The sequence below is a fragment of the Haliotis asinina genome, chromosome 14 (assembly GCF_037392515.1).
Source record: "Haliotis asinina isolate JCU_RB_2024 chromosome 14, JCU_Hal_asi_v2, whole genome shotgun sequence".
Classification (NCBI taxonomy): Eukaryota; Metazoa; Mollusca; class Gastropoda; order Lepetellida; family Haliotidae; genus Haliotis; species Haliotis asinina.
In genome coordinates, this window is record NC_090293.1 from 51,450,461 (window position 1) to 51,473,412 (window position 22,952).

Here is a 22,952-nt window from a genome sequence, read left to right on the forward strand (position 1 = left end):
AGTGTTTCGTCACCTTGATAGTTTTCTTATTAGATTTTTTTCTCAAACTTTTGAGTTACATCTCGTTACCTCCTCTTTTCAAGTGATTCCGATTGTTTTACCCCAATTTCAAATGGATGTTAGGAAATTATAGATTTGTGTGTCGATACGTTCATTATTTTTACACACATACAGTTATTTTCTCGAATTTTCAGGGCTTTACTTTATCCTTACACTAATACTTAAAATGATTGGGATAAATTCAAAATACACATCAGTTGAAGAACGACACTAGGCTTGTGCAAAATGCATAGATTCCTTCATAGATACTGATACAGCAATGTGCATTAAATGGTTGTGTTAGAGTACGTCAGAGACCAAATGATGAGAAATCTACATCCCATGAAGCTGTTTGTTATCATTGCCTGAAAATAACATGCCATCTTATTGCCATAAAATTTGAAATCATGCTGAGTGAGTGAGTGAGATTAGTTTTACGCCGCACTCCGCAGTATTCCAGCTATATGGCGGCGGCCTGTAAATAATCGAGTCTTGACCAGACAATCCAGTTATCAACAACATGAGCATCGATCTGCGCAATTGGGGACCCATGTCATGTTCCAACCAAGTCAGCAAGCCTGGCCAGCCGATCCCGTTAGTCGCTTCTTACGACAAGCACAGTCGCCTTTTATGGCAAGCTTGGGTTGCTGAAGACCTACCCGAGACCTTCACGGGTCAAATCCAGCAGAGAATTATCACAGAATTTATATTTAATGACACATAATAACATCTTTGAATTCATTATGGTTGTCTTAAGGTTTCCTATCTGACGTAATTCGGAAATGCAGATCTCCTCGTGTCTGTTAGATGTAATTGTGAAACGAGTGTCACAGGAAACACATGGTTTCAATGCATGCAGTATGTATAAACTGAGATCTCCCTATACTCAAATCACTGTTTTCAGTTAACGGAAACTGGGGAGAATGGACACAGTGGAGTGGACCTCCATGTTCTGTCACGTGCGGACCTACAGCTATACGAACCATCACCAGATCTAGATCCTGTAACAACCCACCTCCCAGCAATGGTGGTGCTTCGTGTCCAGGCCAAAGCACTGCAACAAATGAGTTATCGTGTGGACCATCCATCTGTGGTGCGTACTTCAAGATATCTTTGTATCTTTGGATACCTTTAGATGTTGGTTGAAAGGACGGATCTAATTTATTCTTTCTCTTTGAAGACTATGTTAATGATGTGTTTTCTGTTCATATGATTAGAATGTGAATCTGCAAGATGCCCAATACGGCAATGACTGTGATATCGGTCACAGTCTAATCGTCATTCAAGAAACATTAATATACAAAGGAGGGAGAATTTCTAATAGAGACCTGTGTTTATCTCAAATGAATGCCCTCTTCCTAATTTGAGTTACATAAGATCACATTACCCTGTTGTTTACGAGGTGTCAACACTATTGTTTGTCAGAATGAATTCAAGTGATTGCATTTTTGTGCAAATATTTTGTCACGTCCCATGAATTGCTCATCTTGGCAACTCTACCTGATCACAAGATGATCAGCGAGGGACCTTTTTAAGTGATAATTCTACAGATGACTCCTCGAAAATCTTCATGAAATTAGTGTCTTCTTCATTCCACGATCTTCCCCTGTGACAGATTCGGTGACTTCAACATGGAGTAACTGGGGCCAATGGATTGATCCCGGATGTCCAAGGACATGTGGTGTTGGAGTGACACGAACTGTCACTCGAAGGAGGACCTGTATCCAACAGCCAAATCAACCATTTTGTTCTGGTTCTAACGAGGATTCCGAGGTTAGGGCGTGCGAACTTCCACTGTGCCCAGGTAGGAAACATAGGAAGCATTTCCTTTCTGTAATATTATATTCAGCTTTAAACAACATGAAAAAATGTTCTTGTATATATACCATTACACAACCAACAGGACGCTCCATTAAAGTGACATCTAGGGAAGACTAATGGTGCCACTTTGAGTACATACATGATTTTTTAACATAGCTTTATCGTTATATGACCATTCAGTGGTTTGCATTTTTAATTTTGGTTTTGAGAAATCTTTTTCATGATTTTGGTGGGATGTTGTGATTTCAATTGTTTCTTTGTAATTTAGTTATATGAAAAAGCCGATTTCTCATTTCATTTTGTTCTTTCTCCTCAAATAACGTTTATCGTAAAAATACCAAATTCTCATTTCATCATTTTGTTTTTTATCTTTTTTTTCGAATACTTTTGTGATATTTTGATTTTTCTGTTACTCTGGTATTCTTCGGTATCTAAGATCAAAGATGTTGCCGACATCTCGCATGATGTCATACAATGTGTTTCGTGATCTTCTACGTGAATATTTAATTACTGATCTCAAAACAGTGGTTATATCAAAAAAGGAAACATATCACACTCCGGTATTTAACTGGGGGCATTTGTAGAATCCAGTCATTGGTATTATCACCCTTTCGCTTTACTGTAAAGTCTGATTCTGTTCTACTTTGCCAAAGCTTTAGAAAGTCCATACAAAGAGAGAGAAGTATTGCTGGACGTACCATATGTACCGTCAAAGGTTTGTCTGAAAGATGACCTGACCGAGTTCAGTTGTTCAGAACGTTTGAGCTTCCACTGCCATACTAGGCTATCCCAGACTTAAACAAACTTATGGAAACATTTCCTGTTTTTTATTCAAGGCGTATTTATTAATAAACGTGATGAGCATACAGATAAAGTTATTCAGCTGTCTTCAAGGGATAGTGACGATTTTTTAAAAGTGAAAACTACTTAAAAAAGACATTAAGGGAAATGCCCCACTCACGATATCTCCGTAACCTTTCTGACTAAATGTAAATGGCGATCATGATTGCATTAGTTATGGCAACAGTAAAACTTGCAAAACGTGTTACCGTGGGCATGTGGGAAAAATTCAAAGGTTGCCCCAAGGTGATGTTCAATGCAATTCACTACTTTGACTTGCATTATACTTTCCCAAATCTTCCCATTGGAAGATGTGACTTGCCTTTATCATTCGTTGTCATTTCATGAATACCGGTTATATTGTGACTGAAAACACGTGCTCACGATAAAGTCAGAATTTAACAGTCGAGAAATTTATAATTGTGTCGCTGTATTAGGAAATAGAAAGCTTATGCCTGAAATATCAGAGGGTTTTAAATATTTCTTACACTCTCTTTAAATCTGATGTTACTGGGAATGGTCCTTCAGTGACCTTGCATGTATTATTTATACTCAACTTAAATACCCGTATCATATTTGAATCGCCACTAACCTGTTGCTTGATTAACGCTTCCAGTCAACGGAAACTGGGGTGAATGGACAGGGTGGAGTGTGCCTCAATGTCCTGCCACATGCGGACCTACAGCCACAACCACCATCTCCAGATCCAGGACCTGTAACAATCCACCTCCCAGTAATGGTGGAGCGTCATGTTTTGGCCTAGGGATCGTGACAAATGAATTTTCGTGTGGACCATCCGTGTGTGGTGGGTATCTGAAAATCTCGTACATCAATGTGTACCCATTTGTTTCCTTCATCTCCTGCAGTCTTGTATTTTTTTTTTCTGTTACTGCATTTTTATTTTACTGCTCATGTATTTTTTAAGAAGCAATGGCTTTAATATGAGGATCACAATGTATTATGGATACGATTATGTTAGCCTTGTGGTCGAGGTGGACGAGCTGGCTGAAGCGCCAGGTTGGTGATCCAGCGAGGTTGAGGTGTCGGGATTGAGCCCACCGGGGGTGAAAACCTTGTAGTCAACTTTGTGTGCAAACTCTTTCCATGTTGTCATAACCCCCTGGTGTACAGTACAGAACATTGTGCACTTAAAAGAACCCACAAATCCGTTGGTGTATGATTAGTTGGTGGCCTCTTGAATATGTGCAAACACTCAGTTGCGGGTACATCAACGTGCAGTACCCAGCTGTGAACTGGGTACCTCGTTAAGATGAAAGGGCCACAATAAACGCGGTTCGCCTAGTGGCAGCAAGAGTTGTATACTCCTCAGGGAGCTGAGATTTATAATAGTAATGGTCGAGGGAAACAAATACCATCGCCTTGAGCAAGTACTAGTTGCATAGATATGTGGATATATATATAGAACTTGCATATATATATATATATATATATATATATATATATATATATATATATATATATATATATATATATATATATATATATATATATATATATATATATATATATATCCTTTCCTACCCTATCGTACGTTACACAGTACGGTGTGTCCACCCTGACAATAACATCCATGATACCAGCGGAACAATCAGAACGTAAAATATCAGCGTAAGTGAACACAAAATACAACCCATAAGACATATTCCTACAGATGAAATATGCACATATCACATGTTTTGGGGGTGAAAGGATGATACATTTATTGATTTTGTTGCTAAGATAATATTGCATTTATTGAAGTTAAAATTTCTCTTTGAATGAGTACGTGAAGTTTTACAGATAGTGAACGTCATTACTACAATATTCTATACATTGTTTCTCGTAACGATTCATGCTTATGCCATGTCCAGTCTTGAAAAAGTTGACATTTCCACCCGCCGATGAATTTAGGGAAGCCAACGCTTGAATAGAACAGCATTCTACTTCACTGGAATGAAAAGTTATTTATAACTGAACTAGATATTTCTAGATATATCTTGTAAAAAACATGATTGCGTAACGCCAAAATGTTATTAAGTTGTGACCCTTGGAAAATATGTGAATTACATGATAATTATCATGCGTTGACTGTATTTTGTTGACAAACACCCATGTAAATCCTGTCACTCTAATGAGACAAAGCGACCACGCTACTCGCCCCGCATATAGATTCAATCTCAAAATCAAATTGTTAAAACAGTACAATCATCATGGAATAACTGGGGCCAGTGGATCGATCCCGGATGTCCTCGATCATGTGGTGCCGGTGTGACACGAACTGTCACTCGAAGTAGGACCTGCAACCAGCAGCCAGGTCAACCTTTCTGTTCCGGTTCTACTGAGGACTCCGAGGTTCGGGCGTGCAACCTCCCTTTGTGTCCAGGTAACCAATGTTAACTGATTATTCGTCATTATGTATTTTAGCTTAAAAACAGAATGAGTGAGTTCTTTAGAGTAGAGTCTGCTTTTGGAGCTGTAACATAAACTAAAAAAATTCTAAGCTTCGTTAGACATGCCTGCCAGTCTTTTCTCCGCCCAGGTAGAGAGTATGTCCTATGTATTCCGACAGAGCGATAAAATGCGCAGTCTTTATCTCTCATATTAAAAGTAGAGCTCACGTATGTTAATGGCCACAGTTTGTACAGTTATCGCCCTTGAAAGATGGTGATGTATGACGTTGAACTGTCATGTGTAGGATATTCATTTTTAAAAAATGAAGGATTGTGGTGATGAATAATATTGCGTTCATAAGATGTCTGTCCTTGAAAAGTTTGTCAACGCGTGTGCGTCTGTCCAAGTTCAGGTTCCCCAACTTTTTAAAGAGTGTAGTAAGATGTAAACTTCGGTCAACCTGGATTTCTTCTAATTTGTTTCAGTAAACGGGAACTGGGGCGAGTGGTCAGAGTGGAGTGGTCTCCCCTGTCCTGCCACCTGTGGTCCTACAGCCAGACGGAACGTCACGAGATCCAGGTCATGTAACAACCCAACTCCCAGCAGTGGTGGAGTGGTCTGTTCTGGCCAAGGCTCGATGACGGAAACCGTATCCTGTGGACCGTCATTTTGTGGTATTTAAACCTTTTTGTTTCTGGATTTATGTTTACATTGCACTTATAATACTATATAAGATTATACATAATTGTAAACATTATTTTCTTCTATTTATGGCTGTTGATCGAATTTGAATCGATGTAGATGAATATGGCAGTGAGTTTTCATTAATATATACCGTCTTTTATAGGTATCAAATTTAATTATAGAAAAATGAGTAAAATATGTGGTGCTAAATTTTCATAAAATTCAAGAGGGTAATTCATGTGATTACTTGTTATAAAAAAGATTTTGTGGTGGTTATGTTTTCAGATCCCAAAGCTACACTAACCGGTACCAGTTAGATTGTCTGTCTGTCTATCTGTAGGTCTACCGGCGATTCTACCTGATCAATACGTATGTTTCAGCAAATGTTACAATCAATGGCGGCTACAGTGAGTGGAGCGCGTGGAGCACTGGTCAGTGTTCAGTGCCATGTGGAGACGGCATGAAGACCGACACACGGACGCGCTCATGTACTGACCCGACACCACAGAACGGGGGTCTGCCATGTTCAGGACCGTCCACAGAGAACCGAACAGAGTCATGCAATGTGGCATGTCAAGGTGGGTTAAGTACAGTGATATGGATAGGTACATGAGGGTAAAGAGTAGAGTGGCATGTGCAGACGCATATGGGTAAATAGAAGTCTTAGTAACATAACAAGGTGGGTAAATACGTGAGTATAGTGGCATGTGCAGATGCATATGGGTAAACAGAAGGTCTTAGTGGCATAACAAGGTGGGTAAATACGAGGTTCACCAGCAAGCTGACAAGGTAAGGATGTCATCTGTGGGATGACTCCACGCCCTGCTACAATAACATGAATAGGTAGATGAACATTCCACTATTGAAACTATACAGTATATCAATGATATGTTTGAAAAGGATGATTAGTGTATCAGTTGGTAGAGAATACGTGCACGAATAAATGTTGCGTCCATTTCCACGATAGTCCACATAGTAGCTCCATTAACTGGATTCCTTTCAACACATAAAGCATTTTCCGTAGTTTGGATATTGATTGAGTATCGATGTGAGACATTACTATCGATAATGATTCAGTATATTGTTTCACGTTGTAGTCTTCAGCTGGATATCAAGATGTGGAGGTCAGATGAAAGTTTACCTATGTTGTGAATGCTTTGTTTCTAGTGTCTCCATGGAGCAACTGGGCTGGGCCAGTTTGTCCGGCTACCTGTGGCCGACAGGTCAGGGTCGTTCAGGAACGTTCTAGAACGTGCACCGTACTGAATCCACGTGGTAGCGACAACACATGCGGGGTCTCCCGCCTTCAGAGGAGGAACTTCACCTGCATCGACGTATTGTGTCCAGGTAATTGTGCCATATGTCTTGCTGCTGCTGCTGCTGCTGTTGTTGTTGTTGTTGTTGTTGTTGTTGTTGTAGCAACACTCAGCAAGGTCCATTCCCAGCAACACCTGTCAATGGCCATTCACAAAAATACACATCAACATCCGACCACACCTACATCCATCCAACACCTTTAATGTCGATACACCACAACACCTAGCAACACCCATCAATGTCCATACAGACATCTATCGTTGTCCGTACATCATAACACCCACCCATGACCGTTCACAACAACACCCATCAATGACCGTTCACAACACCCATCAATGACCATTCACAACAACTGATATCAATGACTATGTACACAAATACCCATCAACATCCATACTTACATCAATCTAAGAAGAGACAGTCAGTTATAGACTTACAGCGAGTAATACAGTGTGTGTCACTATGTAGCCATATAATGGCTAGTAGTGAAAGGCAGAAGGTCTGAATTCACCGAAAACCAAGAGCATGCTGACTAACGATTGAATATCTATCCGAATCTAATTCAAATCAATGGTGTCATATATCGTCTTTATCAATCTCCTAGCAATGTAACATTGCGGATATTTGCTCCACACACTGTACCCGTAAAGGATTCAGTCCAGGACCGTTGACCTAATGAACGAACGCTTTGACCACTACCCTAACCCACCTTCTGATATGTGAACTATACTGAAAACTGTGTGATAAGTTATAGCTGTATGGAAATGAGAGTTGGTAAATATTTTCATGATAATCGTATTCATCATAACTGCCTTCGTAGTAACTATATCCATCATACACATCTGATCATCAGTTGATGGCGGCTTTTCTCCATGGAGCGTATGGGTGACCTACAACTACTGCACGGGGACATGTGAGGCTGAGGTGGAGACATTCATCCGCACTCGCAGCTGCAACAACCCCACCCCAGCCTTCAACGGCAGGCCCTGCGAGGGCGACACTCTCCAGACAAAGCAGGAATTGTGTGTGACAACTCCAGACTGCACAGGTAAATTGGCACTCGTCTAGAGATTATGACCAAATTATTATGATTATCAATTTTGCAGTTCGCACCACAATTATTTTTTCAGTTGGAAAGTAATGGCTGTGTATGGTTTTACGTAAGCCTCGCTTAGCAATATTTCAGGAAAATCACTGCTCTGAACACTAGAAGTGGGTTTCACATGTTGTACCCATGTGAGGAATCGAACCTGAGCCTTCGGCGTGACGAGCGAACGCTGTAACTAAAGACGTTTACCAGTGTTCAGAAACCCGAGACCAGGGTACATTGCTTACAAACCTGGAAACATGTTTCAAAGAGGGTTTACGCCCACAATCTTTACACTCTGATGCGCCAAGGGCCACAGCTCTTCACAACTAGTTACAGGTGTAACGGCTTCTGATACCTTACCATCACGCGCATTTTACGAGGGATATATACCATTCCCTAGACCTGTGACCCGTGACGGTCCGGGGTAGACCAGGCCTTCAGCAACCCATGCTTGCCGTAAAAGGCGACTATGCTTGTTGTAAGCGGCGACTAACGGGATCGGGTGATCAGGCTCGTTGACTTGGTTGACACATGACATCGGTTCCCAATTACGCAGATCGCTGCTAATGTTGTTGATCACTGGATTGTCTGGTCCAGACTCGATTATTTATAGACCGCCGCCATATAGCTGGAATATTGATGAGTGCGGGGTAAAACTAAACTCTCTCACTCACTCACTCTAGACCTGTGTAGGTAATATGCGTCACACATGCCAGAAATCAGGTGTGGGATGTTATAATTTGAATGACCTTGTGCTCCACAAAAACAAAGGTCATCCGACCTTGTAGCTCGTAACCTTAACCACAAATGTAGCTGATGGATGCATCAAACCTACAGTCACACTGTCTCTACACAGAAGCAATACATGCTCGTATAATACTGAGATCTGCTTTGGTCCAGACGTCGAAAGTACCGTGAGACGGGATGAGATCTGGGTCCATTGTGACTCACAAGTGTCATTATGATGTAGTTAGGTTTCCAGACACTGTTTAATAAAACTTTTCACATACTGAACTGTAGCGATAAATATGAATTCCTTTTTTAATTTGTTATATTTCTTTACATTTGCTGCAACAAAACTCCTACGGTTTTTGTTAAGACTCAGAGTGCAAAATAGTTTCCATATTGTGCAAGCCAGTCAGGCTAGCTATTCCTGAAATTTACAAATCCACAAGATATTTCACCAGCCAAAGATATGAATGTTGAAACTAAAATAAAAAAAATACGAAAAGTAAAATACCATCATTTATCGGTCCATAATCGTGCCTGATTTAATTGTATTATAACTTAACAACTCAGAGAGAGTGATATAGTTTAAAAGGTCAGTCTGACCAGTGACTGTGGAGATTTACTGGCCCAACTGGAATTTTACAAGATACGGGCTAGCGGACCGGTGGCTGTTTCGTTCACTGGCCAAGATGCTGTACAAGTATGTCTTTGGTGTATGCCTACCTCATTACCACTGCTGGTCTGTCTTTCATACAGCCCCTGAAACAAATATATGCAAGAAACCCCCGGCAAGTCTAGAATATGAGCAAGTACAGATTCCAACTGTTTCTGAAAAAAAAGCTGTACTACTTTTTATTATATTTTGTGAAGATAATTAAGAACATTTTTTTCTGTGTGATATGTTCATTTCAGAGACACTTTGTTAGTCTATGTGAAACGGCCGTTACATTCTCTTTCAGGGTCGGGCATAAACGGGAACTATACTGAGTGGACACAATGGGGTGGTCCCTCTTGTCCTGCCACATGCGGCCCTCTGGCCAGACACACCGTGACCAGGGAGCGGTACTGCACTAACCCACCTCCCAGCAATGGTGGAGCTCCTTGTATTGGTGATAGCACTCAAACCCAAGTCAGAGACTGTGGAACAGCAGCTGTGTGTGGTATGTTGATAATTACAGATGCCGTAGTAGTAGTAGCAGCGGTGGAGTTGTAGTGGTAGTAGTAGTGGTGATGATAGTAGTAGTAGTAGTAGTAGTAGTAGTAGCAGCAATAGGGTTAGTAGTAGTAGTCGTAGTAGTTAGAAGCGACAACAGTAGTAGTAGCAGTGGTAGTAGTAATAATAATCATAGTAGTAGGAGAAGAAGAAGAAGACAAAGCTGTAGTAGTAGAAGCGACAACAGTAGTAGTAGCAGTGTTAGTAGTAGTAATAATCATAGTAGTAGGAGGAGAAGAAGAAGAAGACAAAGCTGTAGTAGGAGGAGGAGGAGGAGGAGAAGACAAAGCTGTAGTAGTGGACGCATGCTAATGATGGATGGATTACAAGTGAGCCAGAAGAATAACCGCATTGTATTTATAACAAATATATCATTTTGTGATGTTGACGTAATAATTGGATGGCTGATTTGTTTATGAAAAATAGTCACGACGTTGTATACGTGACAGATGACGAGTCTCTTGTCTTGTATATTGGTATATTTCATACAATGCAGTGTACATGTACTTATCCACAAACACATGGCTCACGCTCTTCAACTTTCTTACTTCCGATTCAGAAACCCCAGTTGTGTGGTCGGACTGGGGACGCTGGGTGGACCCAGGGTGCCTGGTGACATGTGGCGTGGGGGTGACAAGAACATCCCAAAGAACCAGAACCTGCAATCAGCGGCCAGGGCAACCAACCTGCCCTGGAAACAACACACAGGCTCAAGTGTTGGCCTGTAACCTCCCGGTCTGCCAAGGTCAATATACCAATGTTTTCTTCTGAATGTGAGCGAAATAAGCGAGCGAGCGAGTGATTGAGTGAAGTTTTTTTCTGAAGTCATTAATACATCGCTCATTAAAACACTATACCTGTTGCAATCTAAGGTATTTCGATGTGAATAAAGGAGGAAGCCTCAGTTCTATGGATAGTCAACTTCTGTGTTGCAATGAATGCGACGTTTCGGTGTAGGTACAGTTATACCTTTAACAGTTGTTTGATAATAGTGTTAGTTTCTACATCGAAACTGTCCATAGAACTTTGCTTTCGTAAGGATGTTCAGTATGTAATAATTGCTGTCAAGCAGTCATGATACTTAGTATTCACGGATTGGTGGGCTTATCCCCCTCTTTCCGTGGCACCGTTATCAACACATGCAAAAGCAAGGTAATTGTGTTCGCTTGTAAAGCACGAAGACACAGCTGTCAATTAAACCTGGGAATTGTACCCCTGATGTATCAAATTTACATGTCTACCTGAACACGGTTTGAAAGTTTGACTAAGTCACTAAATGTTGACCTTAAGGAAACGCAGCTCATTCAAATCCTTCAAATAACAATTGTCAGAGATAAAAGCAATATTTGTACATTTACCTGTACAATCTGAAGATATTTCTTCATAAAATTAGAGGAAGAGAATTACACGAATGACCTTTAGATTGAAACTATAATGTATGAGCTACAGGGAATTATTTCAAAAGCTATTTAGTTTCAAATGGTTGCATACATTGTATGATCTCATGATCAAAGTTGTAATACAGTGATATATGGAGATGAAAGTATTCTCTACGTAGGTGCGAGAATCATGTATGTACATGTAAGAATCTTCTACGAAGAATTAAGAATCGTGTACGTGGACGTATCTTCCACGTATATGAAAGGGCCTTCAGCGTAGATGAAAGAGGCTTCTTCATTGATGAAAGTGCCTTCAGCGTAGATAAACGAACCTTCTACGTAGATGATAGTGCCTTCTACGTAGATGAGAAACCATTCTACGCAAATGAAAGTGTCTTCAACGTAGTGCCTTCTATGTAGATGAACGAATCGTCTACATAAATGAAAGTGCCTTCTACGTAAAGAACCTTCTACATAAATGAAAGTGCCTTCTGCGTAGATGAAAGACTTTCAACGTAGATAAACCAATCTTCTACGTAGATGAAAGTATATATCAATAAATATCAATATATTAAATATTAAATATCACAAATATCGTATTAAACCAGTAGGTGTCTAAAACATGCAGGTTTAATATGGAAAGGGTACATTGATTCCAACAGTAATCTACCGCAACTGGAGTCAGTGGTCACAGTGGACCACACCCCCATGCGCCGCCACATGTGGTCCGTCAGCCAGACACACCGTGGAGAGGACCAGAACCTGCATAGGCGGGACAGGTTGCCCAGGTGAAGGGAAACAATCGGAGAACAGATCCTGTGGAAGCAGTTGTCCCACAACTGGCGGTACGTAAAATCTCGCTGACAAAATTATACAGGGTAGATTGCGACTGGTTATAGTTTGCACATATATTTTGAAATTACCTCAACGTGTCTAGTCGTGTGAGTGATTGACGTTTTGGCTGATTTGAGAAATATTCCAGCAATATCTCAGCGGGGAAAACTAGAAATGCTCTTCACTCATTATTATTTATAAGCATTATAATTTAAGTCCGGTCTTTCCCGTGACGAGCGGACGGTTTAACTACAAGGTTACCCCACCACCCTCACTGGGGTGGATTTTGTACATAACATGTCACTTGATCCTTGGAGTACCCAGAATGTTCTTTTGGTTGTGTTTAAATAGGTTAAATAGAAAAGTGAAATATTTCTCTGGCATCGGCGCGTCACTTTATTTGTACGCATAGCATATTTTTATTGCCATTTCAAAAAAAAAAGTTTGACTTGGCCGTGTCACAATCATCCATTTGTCCACTATAAGAATGAGTGTATGCAAGAATCTACAATTTATTAACAGGTCCTAAACTTCCCAAGCTTTACTTCTCAGAGAACAAAATAGAAATGTGCTCGTCCCTCGTCCCATAGATCGATGTTTAAGCTGTTGATCACCGGATTGTCTGGTCCAGACTCCATTATTTACAAACAGCGGCCATATAGCTGGGATATTGCTGAGAGTGGCTATAAACAACAACCAGACAACCTGGGCTCTGGGTGTCTCCAATAACAAAATTAGTGAGGTATTTCTTTGTATTGGAGAAGTGCTATACTTTGTGCATACTGAGCATGTACTAGTCGAATGGGTATGTGCGCCACATACACATCCTGTTGTATTGTACAGAAACTAACTAGTCCTCTTCTACAGCTCCAAAAACGACTGGAACGATTGTGATGGTGCTGATGGGAGCTGCGGTCAGCCTGTGTCTGATGTAAAATCTACTTCAAGATGATGAACAAGACAAAGGGATGAAGAGGATTAGACTGAAGGGACACGTGTGACCCTCCCTTTAAAGAAATAACAAACCGATTTCCCATCCGCTACACTGCCATGTAGAACCCAGCAGTGGATATATTGTGTATGGGACTTGCTTCCTACAATGTAAGTGTCGTTGCAATATTGCGGGAATTATGAGTGACCTTCATGTGATATGATATTCTGGGTGGGGTTGGCCGGGTGGGGTGGAGTGGGGTGGGGGTGGGTGCCTGAATATGTACCAAAATATATGGCATAACTGATTGATATATATTTAGGGTCTGTATGTATATATATATATATATATATAGAGAGAGAGAGAGAGAGAGAGAGAGAGACAAAAGTATAAGGCATAACTGATTGTATATTTATAATTAATGCAGAGTATCGTCCCAGCCCCTAAATATTTCGTACTACTAATAAAACGTATACTGTAACATTAACAGACAAGAGCACGAACCTGTGTCTCAACTACATTAATCAACAGCAGTTTTATCTTAACATTCATCATACACACAAGGCTTTTCCATTCACCTTAATAACATGATATACACTCATCGAAACGTTTGAAGTGGGTATTCAGAAAATACGTTATTTTCTACAACGTTATATAAGGTTGGAGTCCTGGTGACGTCAAACAGACTCGTTCAGAGGTGATCGGTTTCGAGTTCGAGAGTTCGAGTTCGAGAGTTATCGAGTTCGACAGAGAGAGGATGAATTGGGCTCGTTTTCTTGCCAATCAATTTTTCGATTCAATATTCCTCGAAAACTCTACCGTAATAGAAATAGCTAAGCCCGTCACGGTGGCCTGTTTATATCTCGCATTCTGTGGATATCACAGAAAATCAACGTGTCTGAAATATAGGCGGAGAAACCCGCTGGAAGTATGTTTGCAGAAATAAGAGCCCCTGGTATGACTTCATACCACTGTAGCTTGTACTCGACAACAGAACCTTATGCAAGTTCAAGTATCTAAAGGTGCCTTATAGAGACATGATATCCCAAATGTACTGGCAGCCACCGATTTAGACTATATCACTGTGTAATGTTATGAGACCGTATGATATTAATTTTCACCCCTGGGATGTTTCACATTTACCCTGTTCCGTTGTACATGTTAACATTAGATCAGTGATACATTAACGATGTGGTTTTTACTAGTGTGATATGGTTAATATATTTATATATTTTGTATCACTACAAATGCGTTTAATAAATACAAATACTCCATCAAAGTATGAATGAGTGGGTTTGGCGTAACGGTTATTGAACAGCTATTTAACGGTGTGTCTGGTAAAAGTGGGATACAATTCCTAAGTGATACAGGTGTGGGATTTGTACCACTTTGACGGAACCCCTGGGTGAGAGGCTGGCAAGCCAGGAGACATGAACAAGGATTCTGGGACCCTAACTGAAATTTTTATGCTTTAGCACGGGTTTCTGGCGTACCCAAGGGACGTAACTGTACATTATCCAGCAGTGCCTGTGTGTGTGTGTGCGTGCGTGTGTGCGTGCGTGCGTGCGTGCGTGCGTGCGTGCGTGCGTGCGTGTACAGTAGCACACGGGTGTGGAAGCGTAAACATGCAGTTGTATTTACTATGTGATACGTCGTTAGTGCATTTGACTTTAGTGTATCCAGTTGGTGCTTTTACGTGGTGATGTGTGTGTGGGAGAGTGCGTGCGCGTTTGTGCGTTAGGGTGTGTATTAAAGAACCTATCCATATTTGTATGAATCTGAACCAATATGTGAATGAATTCGTTTGTTGTTAGTAAGTAGCTAATCGTATTAAATGGATCGTGCCATAATACTCAATACATATTATTAATAATGTTTTCAGCATTCAGTTCTTCCATCATCAATATTACTCCTGCTGGTGAGAATGTTTGACTAGTTGGAGTTGAATCAGCCCTGTGTATGTACTATTGTGTGTCATGCCTTTTTACTTTTCACAATAAAGAATATGTTTTCATACTGCTTGTTCTACTTTACTGCCAAGGATGAAGACGATATTCTTTTTATCAGAAGACTGGCGATATATTCAGTGCTTGTGCACCCAGCAATGCTACATTATTTTATGATGGCGGTCTGTGATGGAATCTAAGCCATACAATCTGCTGTCAAACAACGATGACACCTAGAATGTCTCAAAGTTCCTCACTCCTTAGTGTAGTGGTTAGAGCGTCCTCCTGGGGAGTGAAAGGTCGTGGGTTCTATCACCGGTGCATCATACAAATAGGCTTGTCGTTTTCCGTTTGGCACGTGGCATTAATAGGAAGAGCATGGACGGGTCGGCCCGGAGTCCGTATAACTGCGGCATGGTATCTGCGGCATGGTATCTCAGTGAGCTGAACTAGTGCAAGCAATCACACATGCACACTCGTGCACGTCGTCATATGTGTGAAATATTCTTAATGCGACGTTAAAGCCCATATCACCATTTCACGTCACCTCACCTAGGTCTCAACTCACAGTTGCTCAACCGCATTATTTTCCCCTGTGCTTGTAGCTTTTAAGACAAAGGTTTGAGTGAAGTCAAGTTTATATTTGCACAGGTGTATCTCCCTACTGGTTCTCCATTTCAATTCACAAGGACTTTATTCGATCAAGTGTATGTATTCAGAGACTATGCTTTTGTCTAGATGGCATAATGTGAACCATTTGTTTCGACCTTGAACGTGTTCAGAGAGAACGGATCACATTTGCATTCCTACACGTCTCTATCTCAGCATGTCGTTTTGCATTTGCACTGTTAACAAGTACGTTTACAGAGAACGTGGAACACACCATACCTTAGAGTAGACAAATGGCGGTCTTCCGATTAAATGAAATTTAATAATCGAAGATTGGTTGCAGTTATCAAACGACCACGCTATCGATCACATTTCCCATAATCGAACACAAACGATTCTGGAACTACTGTTCTGGTGTTTGAAACACTTGACGGTGGAACATATCTCCGAAGTTGTCAATAGCTGAACACGTGTATACTTCTTAGAAAAGACATTTCGCTAACTGAAAAGTCATGACTTAAAGACTCCAAGAACTGTATGTACATGATTGTATTAGTCATCACTTCAAAGTATCAATTTGCACCATGTTATACTTATGTGCAATAACAATCTGGATAGGATCCGGAAAGTCTGAAAAATAACGTTAACCTATTTTTTAATGATTGTTCATTAATGAAGCAGCCATCTATTGTGAGAATTCAGTCAATTCCGTACATTATTTGACAATAAAATCATACCCTTTCCAGATCGCCCTCGAGTATACAGTATCCAGTAATTCAGTTTTCAGTATTCGGTGTACCGTCTGCCATTTTCATACGGAAACGGAGACAATTTCTGAAAAAAAATTACTATTGCTGGTCTCTTGTACTATCAACTATATCCAGAAATATACAAACACAATATACCTTTTGAGGCCCAAACAGAAGCATTTAGCAAGTCAGAAATCGATGCGCACGTAAAATCACCATCTCTCTGTCCGGGTTATCACAAACTTGTTAACATAATGCTGTGTAAAGACAGTAGGGGGACACGAACTTTCAATTTGGACAGGGAGTATAGCGTTAGCAAATTTTGCAAGATAGGCACCATTTCTCTTTATCACCATCCGGCAACACAACTGTTCCGTAAATAAATGAGTTTCATTGGACCAAACGATCCACTGATCAACAACATGAGCGTCGATCTCAGTTGGGACTCAATGACATAGGTCAACCAAGGCATCGAGCCTGATCATCCTATCTACACAATAAACATGGGCCACTGAAGGTCAGATCTAACATGGACCTTCACGTATCTCGAACTGCAAGAATCAGAAAACGGGATAAATGTTAACGGTAAACAGTTGATCTAACTGTACCAGTTCTAGCCTGTGTCTAAAACCTCGACGTTGTTGGTTCAACAAACTGGAGAAAAAAAATGACTTTACTTTAGGTAGAGTTTTTTTTTTTTTCCAGTAACCACGTTAAGACCATTTCTAGATCCTGGCGCTGAAATGTAGAAACATAGAACCTCGCTTACTCTTTCATACACACAATTTTACAATACAGATATTAGCTTGCCTCTACATACATGGGAAAATTAAAGGTACGTTTTTACCTTCGTGAAAAAGGTAAATTCGATAGACGTGTATTTAGGATTACAGTAATTTGTCTTTTGGTGGGTGCACACCTGTCATTTATAACGTGCCACAGGATACTGCCCTCGATTTCCAAATCACTTTTATTGAGCAAGGCTAGGAACAATGACACTATTTGTTTCTGAGCGTATTCCGCACGAGAATTCAACTTCCATTTAAACATAAGAAAAATAACATTTCGAAAACTTAATGTGAACATTTATAACACTAACCGAGAACATTTGGAAACTTTTTGTCATTACTTTTTTCTGTTAAATTAGAGGATGGTATGTCAATGATTCGAATCCAACATAAATATTTTCGGTGATACGAATGGTCGTTTAGTCAGCTTCAACATCTTTATTCTCAAAAACCACCATCAGTGGTACAAGACCAAGGAATATACAGCATTTCCCAACGTACATAAACATAAAGATGGGCCGAGGTGATGACTTATTTACGTAAAATGTATATAAATGAGAGGTGAAAAGTGATGAACAAGCTAAGTGTAAAACCGAAAGGCGACATAAACCTGTTAAGAGTTGATAAACTGGTTCACTTGGGATTTCTGTAGGATATAGGAGAGGTATATTCAAAAAGATAATGTAATCCCTCACCAACTAAATTACAGTTACATAGTTTAGATAATCATTCATCTTTAGTATCTGCGGTTTCTTTTCATTTCCCTTTTTTATCATGTTGATAACAAAGTCCCTTAGAACTGGAACGTTTATCTTCATGCCATTTTGGAATAAAATGATGTATCTGAATTGCTTTGCTTTTGAAAGTAGAGACTTTGCAGAATAGGTCAGAATATTTATTTCAGATAAGCCGAATCTGTCCAATAATTGATTTATGGAATGCAACCAAGAGTATGCCGTAGGTTGTTGTTCATAATCATGACTGATATATATGTATAAAACATGAGATAGTTTGATTGACTTAGCAGTTGAGAGTTTTTGCCAAGAAGACGACATACGATCATAAATTCTGATATCTAATAGCGCCCTACCAAATTCGCACTAAACCATAAAGACTGGGTTGACTTTTTGGAGACAGAATGCCACTTTTACCAACTAAAAATGAACACTTTCAATAAGTTCTAATTTCTCATGTCTCATATTTCGGATCCGTGTGTATCTATTGATGATATCATAACAAACCGATTCTCCGAACAGAGGATCAAACGGTGAAAAATAAAAGTAGCGAGGTCCGCGCAGCCCTTTCTTGCATGGGGAGCATTTATACTCGACACCGTAACTCATAAACAGGAAGTTACTTTTACAGTGTACACTGTTTTCAATATGGCGCAGTCCGCGGGACTGACAAACGACTAAGAAACAAAGAAGTAGTTTTGTGGTGTTGTGAATGCATTTTCCTCATCGTTATGAAACGTTTTTCATTGTGACAAGTCTTTGTGTTAATGGCAGGCGGAGGAGCTGAATGTCAACGAAATAGAAAATGGTTTGCAGATATTTTTCGTCATTTCAAGTAAACGAAACAGACAGACTGACGTTGTCTAACTTAAGTACAAGTAGGGGTAATTCGCTGAGGCGAAATGTCACTGCTGGGTGCTTAAAATAAGCTAGAGTAATTCATGTGGCAAATGTTCACCTTCTCTGAATGTATTGAAACCTATCAATTGTTTACCTGAAACCTGTCTGGCTGTCAGGTCGAATCTCGTGGAATTGACTATGTTTAATTGTTATGTCGTGCCAACTGGAGTTTCTGTTCATGTGTACCTTACCGGCGTTGTAAGAACTCGCAGTTGTTTAATCGTTTGTATATTGAAGCATCTTATTTTTCTAAATCTATACCACGAAGCTCTTACTTCTTGTCTAAAAAGAGGAACCTGCACAGACTGAGATCACAGTTACTTCACTTAGTATTATTCCTTTGAATGTTCTCTTCAGTTTCTTAATCTGAAACATGAATGTCAGTTGACATTTTGTAAAGATGTGCACAATCATTTGTGTATAATATTTCTCAGAAACACAATCTTTTCACCATACATGACATGTGGCTACATTAGTGGCGGTGGCTGGAAGGGGAGGGAAACAGCAAAGAGTGATGCCCCTTCCTCATATGTGCCCCACTGGCAAATATTTAAAATCTCTTTTCCTGGTCATTTTGCCTGCATGCATTTATTATATTCTCTGGGATACTCATGTACTTCAAAAATTATTTGTTTTCGGTCCCATCTAATATTGAACACAGACATTTGACAAGTTTCAGCTCTTGTTTAATCCTTTCTGTTATTTCAGTTCCGTATTGCTGCCTTGAATGAGAGTGACAGTGGAGATGACAACACCACTTACTCTCAGCATGCCGCCACCACAAGGGAGGCCAAGGTCTGTAGACATATTACGTACTGTTTCTTTGTTTAACTAGGAAATGACAGTTTTAATGATCTGTAAATTCATTGCATGTCTCATCAATGGGGTACTAATTTTCTTCGGTTAAGTAAGTTACATTTTATGAAACAAATAAGGGGCACAAACATTTGAATCAGTTTATGGCAACCACAGTAGAACACGGATATAACGAACTCCAAGGGACCAAGGGATTTAGTTCGCTATATCCGTTGTTTGTTATTCACGTTTGACCGCCATATTGGCTTATAGAGATGAAGAGACACGTATATACATGGGCTACATATTTTTATTCTTGTACATTGACATTAAAATTCTGATTTCATTGTTCAAATACATTATCTAGAACATGTTTAACAATCACAACAATTTCAACAATATAACACTTAACTGCGTTTAACATAGTCCACAATTTTGCTCTGCACGCCACGTCCTGCCGATTTCATTTTGTTGACTGCTGCACATACATCTGCTAGAGAGTCAAAAGTAGAATTGTCTGATCCTTCACACACAAGCAGATGACGCAGTGTCTCTAATGCTGCATTGGCCTGAGCAAATGATGGCTTCGGACGAGGTTCATCATCTTCACTGTCCGAGTCGGGAGCAGATGCGACAGTGGGTGTGGCAAACTGGTGGCTGACTGACGTCACAATCTCGTCTTCTGTAGGTCTTTCGGCTACAACAATTTCATTGTCAGCGTTGATGAAGTCATCCAGCGTGACATCAGCCTATGATTTCTTCTGCCTTATCTGACAGTTCACTCCACATAAGTCTGAGATCGGAAAGAACCATGTTGTCACTCTCATCGTCTGATGAATCTTCATCTTGCACAGGAATAACAAAGCCTCCCTTCCGATAACAGCTTTGTGTCAAAGGTGATAGCGACGAGAGCGAACTGAAGATCTGTGTATCAGTCAAGCTTTTAAACACGATGTGTTTCTTTTGTTAATTAATTAATGACTATCAAACAATGTTGATTCACCGCCAACGAGGCTAAACAATGTTGATTCACCGCCAACGAGGTTAAACAATGTTGATTCACTGCCCACAAGGTTGATGTATACCGCTAAGTCGCTGAGTTGACACTGAGCTGACACTGAGTGAGTTCGCTACTCACGTCGTTAATTGGGCTTGGGGTCAGGAAATCAGTCCGCTGTAACTGTTAATTCGCTACTCACGAGTTCGTTATTCACATATAATTTTAATGATATTAAAAAGGGACCATTGACGGGACTTTTAAATTTGTTCGCTATATCCGTTTGTTCGCTATATCCGTGTTTGCTATATCCATGTTCTACTGTATTAACTCATTAAGCCCTGGAGCCACTCCACTGCCCAACACCTGGGACCCCTCGGTGACTGCCTGATTGCTGCGACGAGGCTAATTAGTGCTAATCATGCCTGATTTTCCTGGCAGGTCTCGGATATGACAGGAAACTGTCTAGTCTCACAAACAAGTACTGATTATTTAATTGTGTCGTAAAGATGTAAATGGAAAAGAGGCAGATGTGAATACATCTGTTACAGCATTTCATGTAATTTATTACATGTGTCTCTTATACCCATTTGCCAGTGTGTGCTGTATTTTTTATCAACACCTACGCGTCTTTGTACATACGAGATGAGCAAATATACAAATTCCTACTGTCTCTCTCATCGTATTGACTGAATTATAATATATTATTTATAATAGAGTTTAAAAAGAGGGAGGAACTTGCATTATAATCGTCTACATTTTTTGCCAATACGTTGGTCGGGCTTACTGACTATTTCAAGGAAAGTATCAATTGGTGTGAAAGTAACATGGAGCATATAGAAATTTATAGTTTGTCACTTTGTTCATCTTAACTTAACGCTGCAAATATACATCACCATTCATACACATACATACTGCATGATACATTTATCATTACTCGATGCTAAACAAAGCTTCCCGTCATGTGATGGGATAAAATATCCCGAATGTAACGCATTATATCTCAGTTACTTATTATATTGGCTGACACTTTGACCAATCGTATCGTGAGAACCTGTCAAAAAGGAAGGGCAAGGTGATGGGGCGTGGCCTAAATTTCTGAAGGGCACGTTTGTTCACTCAGATTGGATACATTTATTTTTTATTGTATTGTTGACCAGTGGATATGTTGTGTTTTGGTTGTATATTCTAACTATCATGTAACAATTTGTGTATTGTCTGATATCGTATCGCTATCAAGGTTCACCAGACATTTGTGCATATACAGTACAGAGAATGAAGCGTACGTAGCACCATCAAATGGGTTGTCCGACAAAATAACTACACACGTTTATTTTACGCTTGTCCCGGGACAGTCCGTTCAATAAGGGAGTAGGGGCGTGGCTACATATAAATTCTACCGGAGACTGTTGTTTCAAGACCAAAAGTAGCGCTAAATAATCTTATTTCTGTAGTCTGAATGATGATACACAAAGGTATCAATACCATTATTAATATGCTATCCTGCTTTTACTGATGATGGATCAACGGAATTAGTTGCTACACGTGATAATTACAGAGAGGTGTCAAGAAACTTTCAATAGCACATAAAGTAAGGGATTATGTAAGTGTGTCTTTCTTCACACGTTTGGATTCTTTGTATGTAAGACATACTCAAACCAAATGATGTCCCTCTCATATCATTGTGTGAGATTAAATTGTTCAAAACATCTATGTCAATGGCAGTAAAGACGAATTTACGTACATGCCTAATAATCTATGAAAGAAGCGTTTTCGCTGATACATTGCTAGTGTATACTGAATATTTTAAGGAAAGTACTAATAAGCTAGTCTGTGCCTTACATGTAACAGATTCACAGTTTGTCGCTTTGGTTCATCTAGATTTAACGCAGAAAATGTACGTTATCGCACGAACATACATGCATACATATTGTATACTGCTATTCCTTGCACATATGTAAGACAAAGGGTCATGGGATGGGCGTCATCAAAGTTCCCGAATAGGTCGTTTTGTATCTTAACTGTTCAATATAGTCCCTGATTTGTTATCTATGACCAATCGTATCATGAGATACCTGTCACATTGGAAATGACAGGGGATTGGGCGTGGGCTAAATTTCTGAAGAGTACGTTCGGTCAGTAGACAGCTTGGATACAGATTGACTA

The 22,952-nt window shown here is 39.9% G+C and overlaps 2 protein-coding genes across 2 annotated transcripts in view; both read left to right on the top strand.

The window, feature by feature from the left end:
- The window catches only part of LOC137262221 (SCO-spondin-like), a 33,903-nt gene extending 20,351 nt beyond the window's left edge, over positions 1-13,552 (top strand). Inside the window, exons 18-29 of the mRNA XM_067800014.1 lie at positions 944-1,132; positions 1,655-1,843; positions 3,317-3,505; positions 4,901-5,083; positions 5,577-5,765; positions 6,156-6,353; positions 6,943-7,122; positions 7,946-8,140; positions 9,871-10,071; positions 10,684-10,869; positions 12,166-12,348; positions 13,205-13,552. Coding sequence (XP_067656115.1) covers positions 944-1,132; positions 1,655-1,843; positions 3,317-3,505; positions 4,901-5,083; positions 5,577-5,765; positions 6,156-6,353; positions 6,943-7,122; positions 7,946-8,140; positions 9,871-10,071; positions 10,684-10,869; positions 12,166-12,348; positions 13,205-13,272 — 2,150 coding nt within the window. The 3' untranslated portion in view covers positions 13,273-13,552. The remainder of the gene's footprint in view (positions 1-943; positions 1,133-1,654; positions 1,844-3,316; positions 3,506-4,900; positions 5,084-5,576; positions 5,766-6,155; positions 6,354-6,942; positions 7,123-7,945; positions 8,141-9,870; positions 10,072-10,683; positions 10,870-12,165; positions 12,349-13,204) is intronic.
- A 5,181-nt stretch (positions 13,553-18,733) lies between these two features.
- LOC137262219 (calcineurin-binding protein cabin-1-like) overlaps positions 18,734-22,952 on the top strand; it is a 37,584-nt gene continuing 33,365 nt past the window's right edge. Inside the window, exons 1-2 of the mRNA XM_067800012.1 lie at positions 18,734-18,902; positions 19,703-19,789. Of these exons, the coding sequence (XP_067656113.1) occupies positions 18,900-18,902; positions 19,703-19,789 (90 nt within the window). The 5' untranslated portion in view covers positions 18,734-18,899. The remainder of the gene's footprint in view (positions 18,903-19,702; positions 19,790-22,952) is intronic.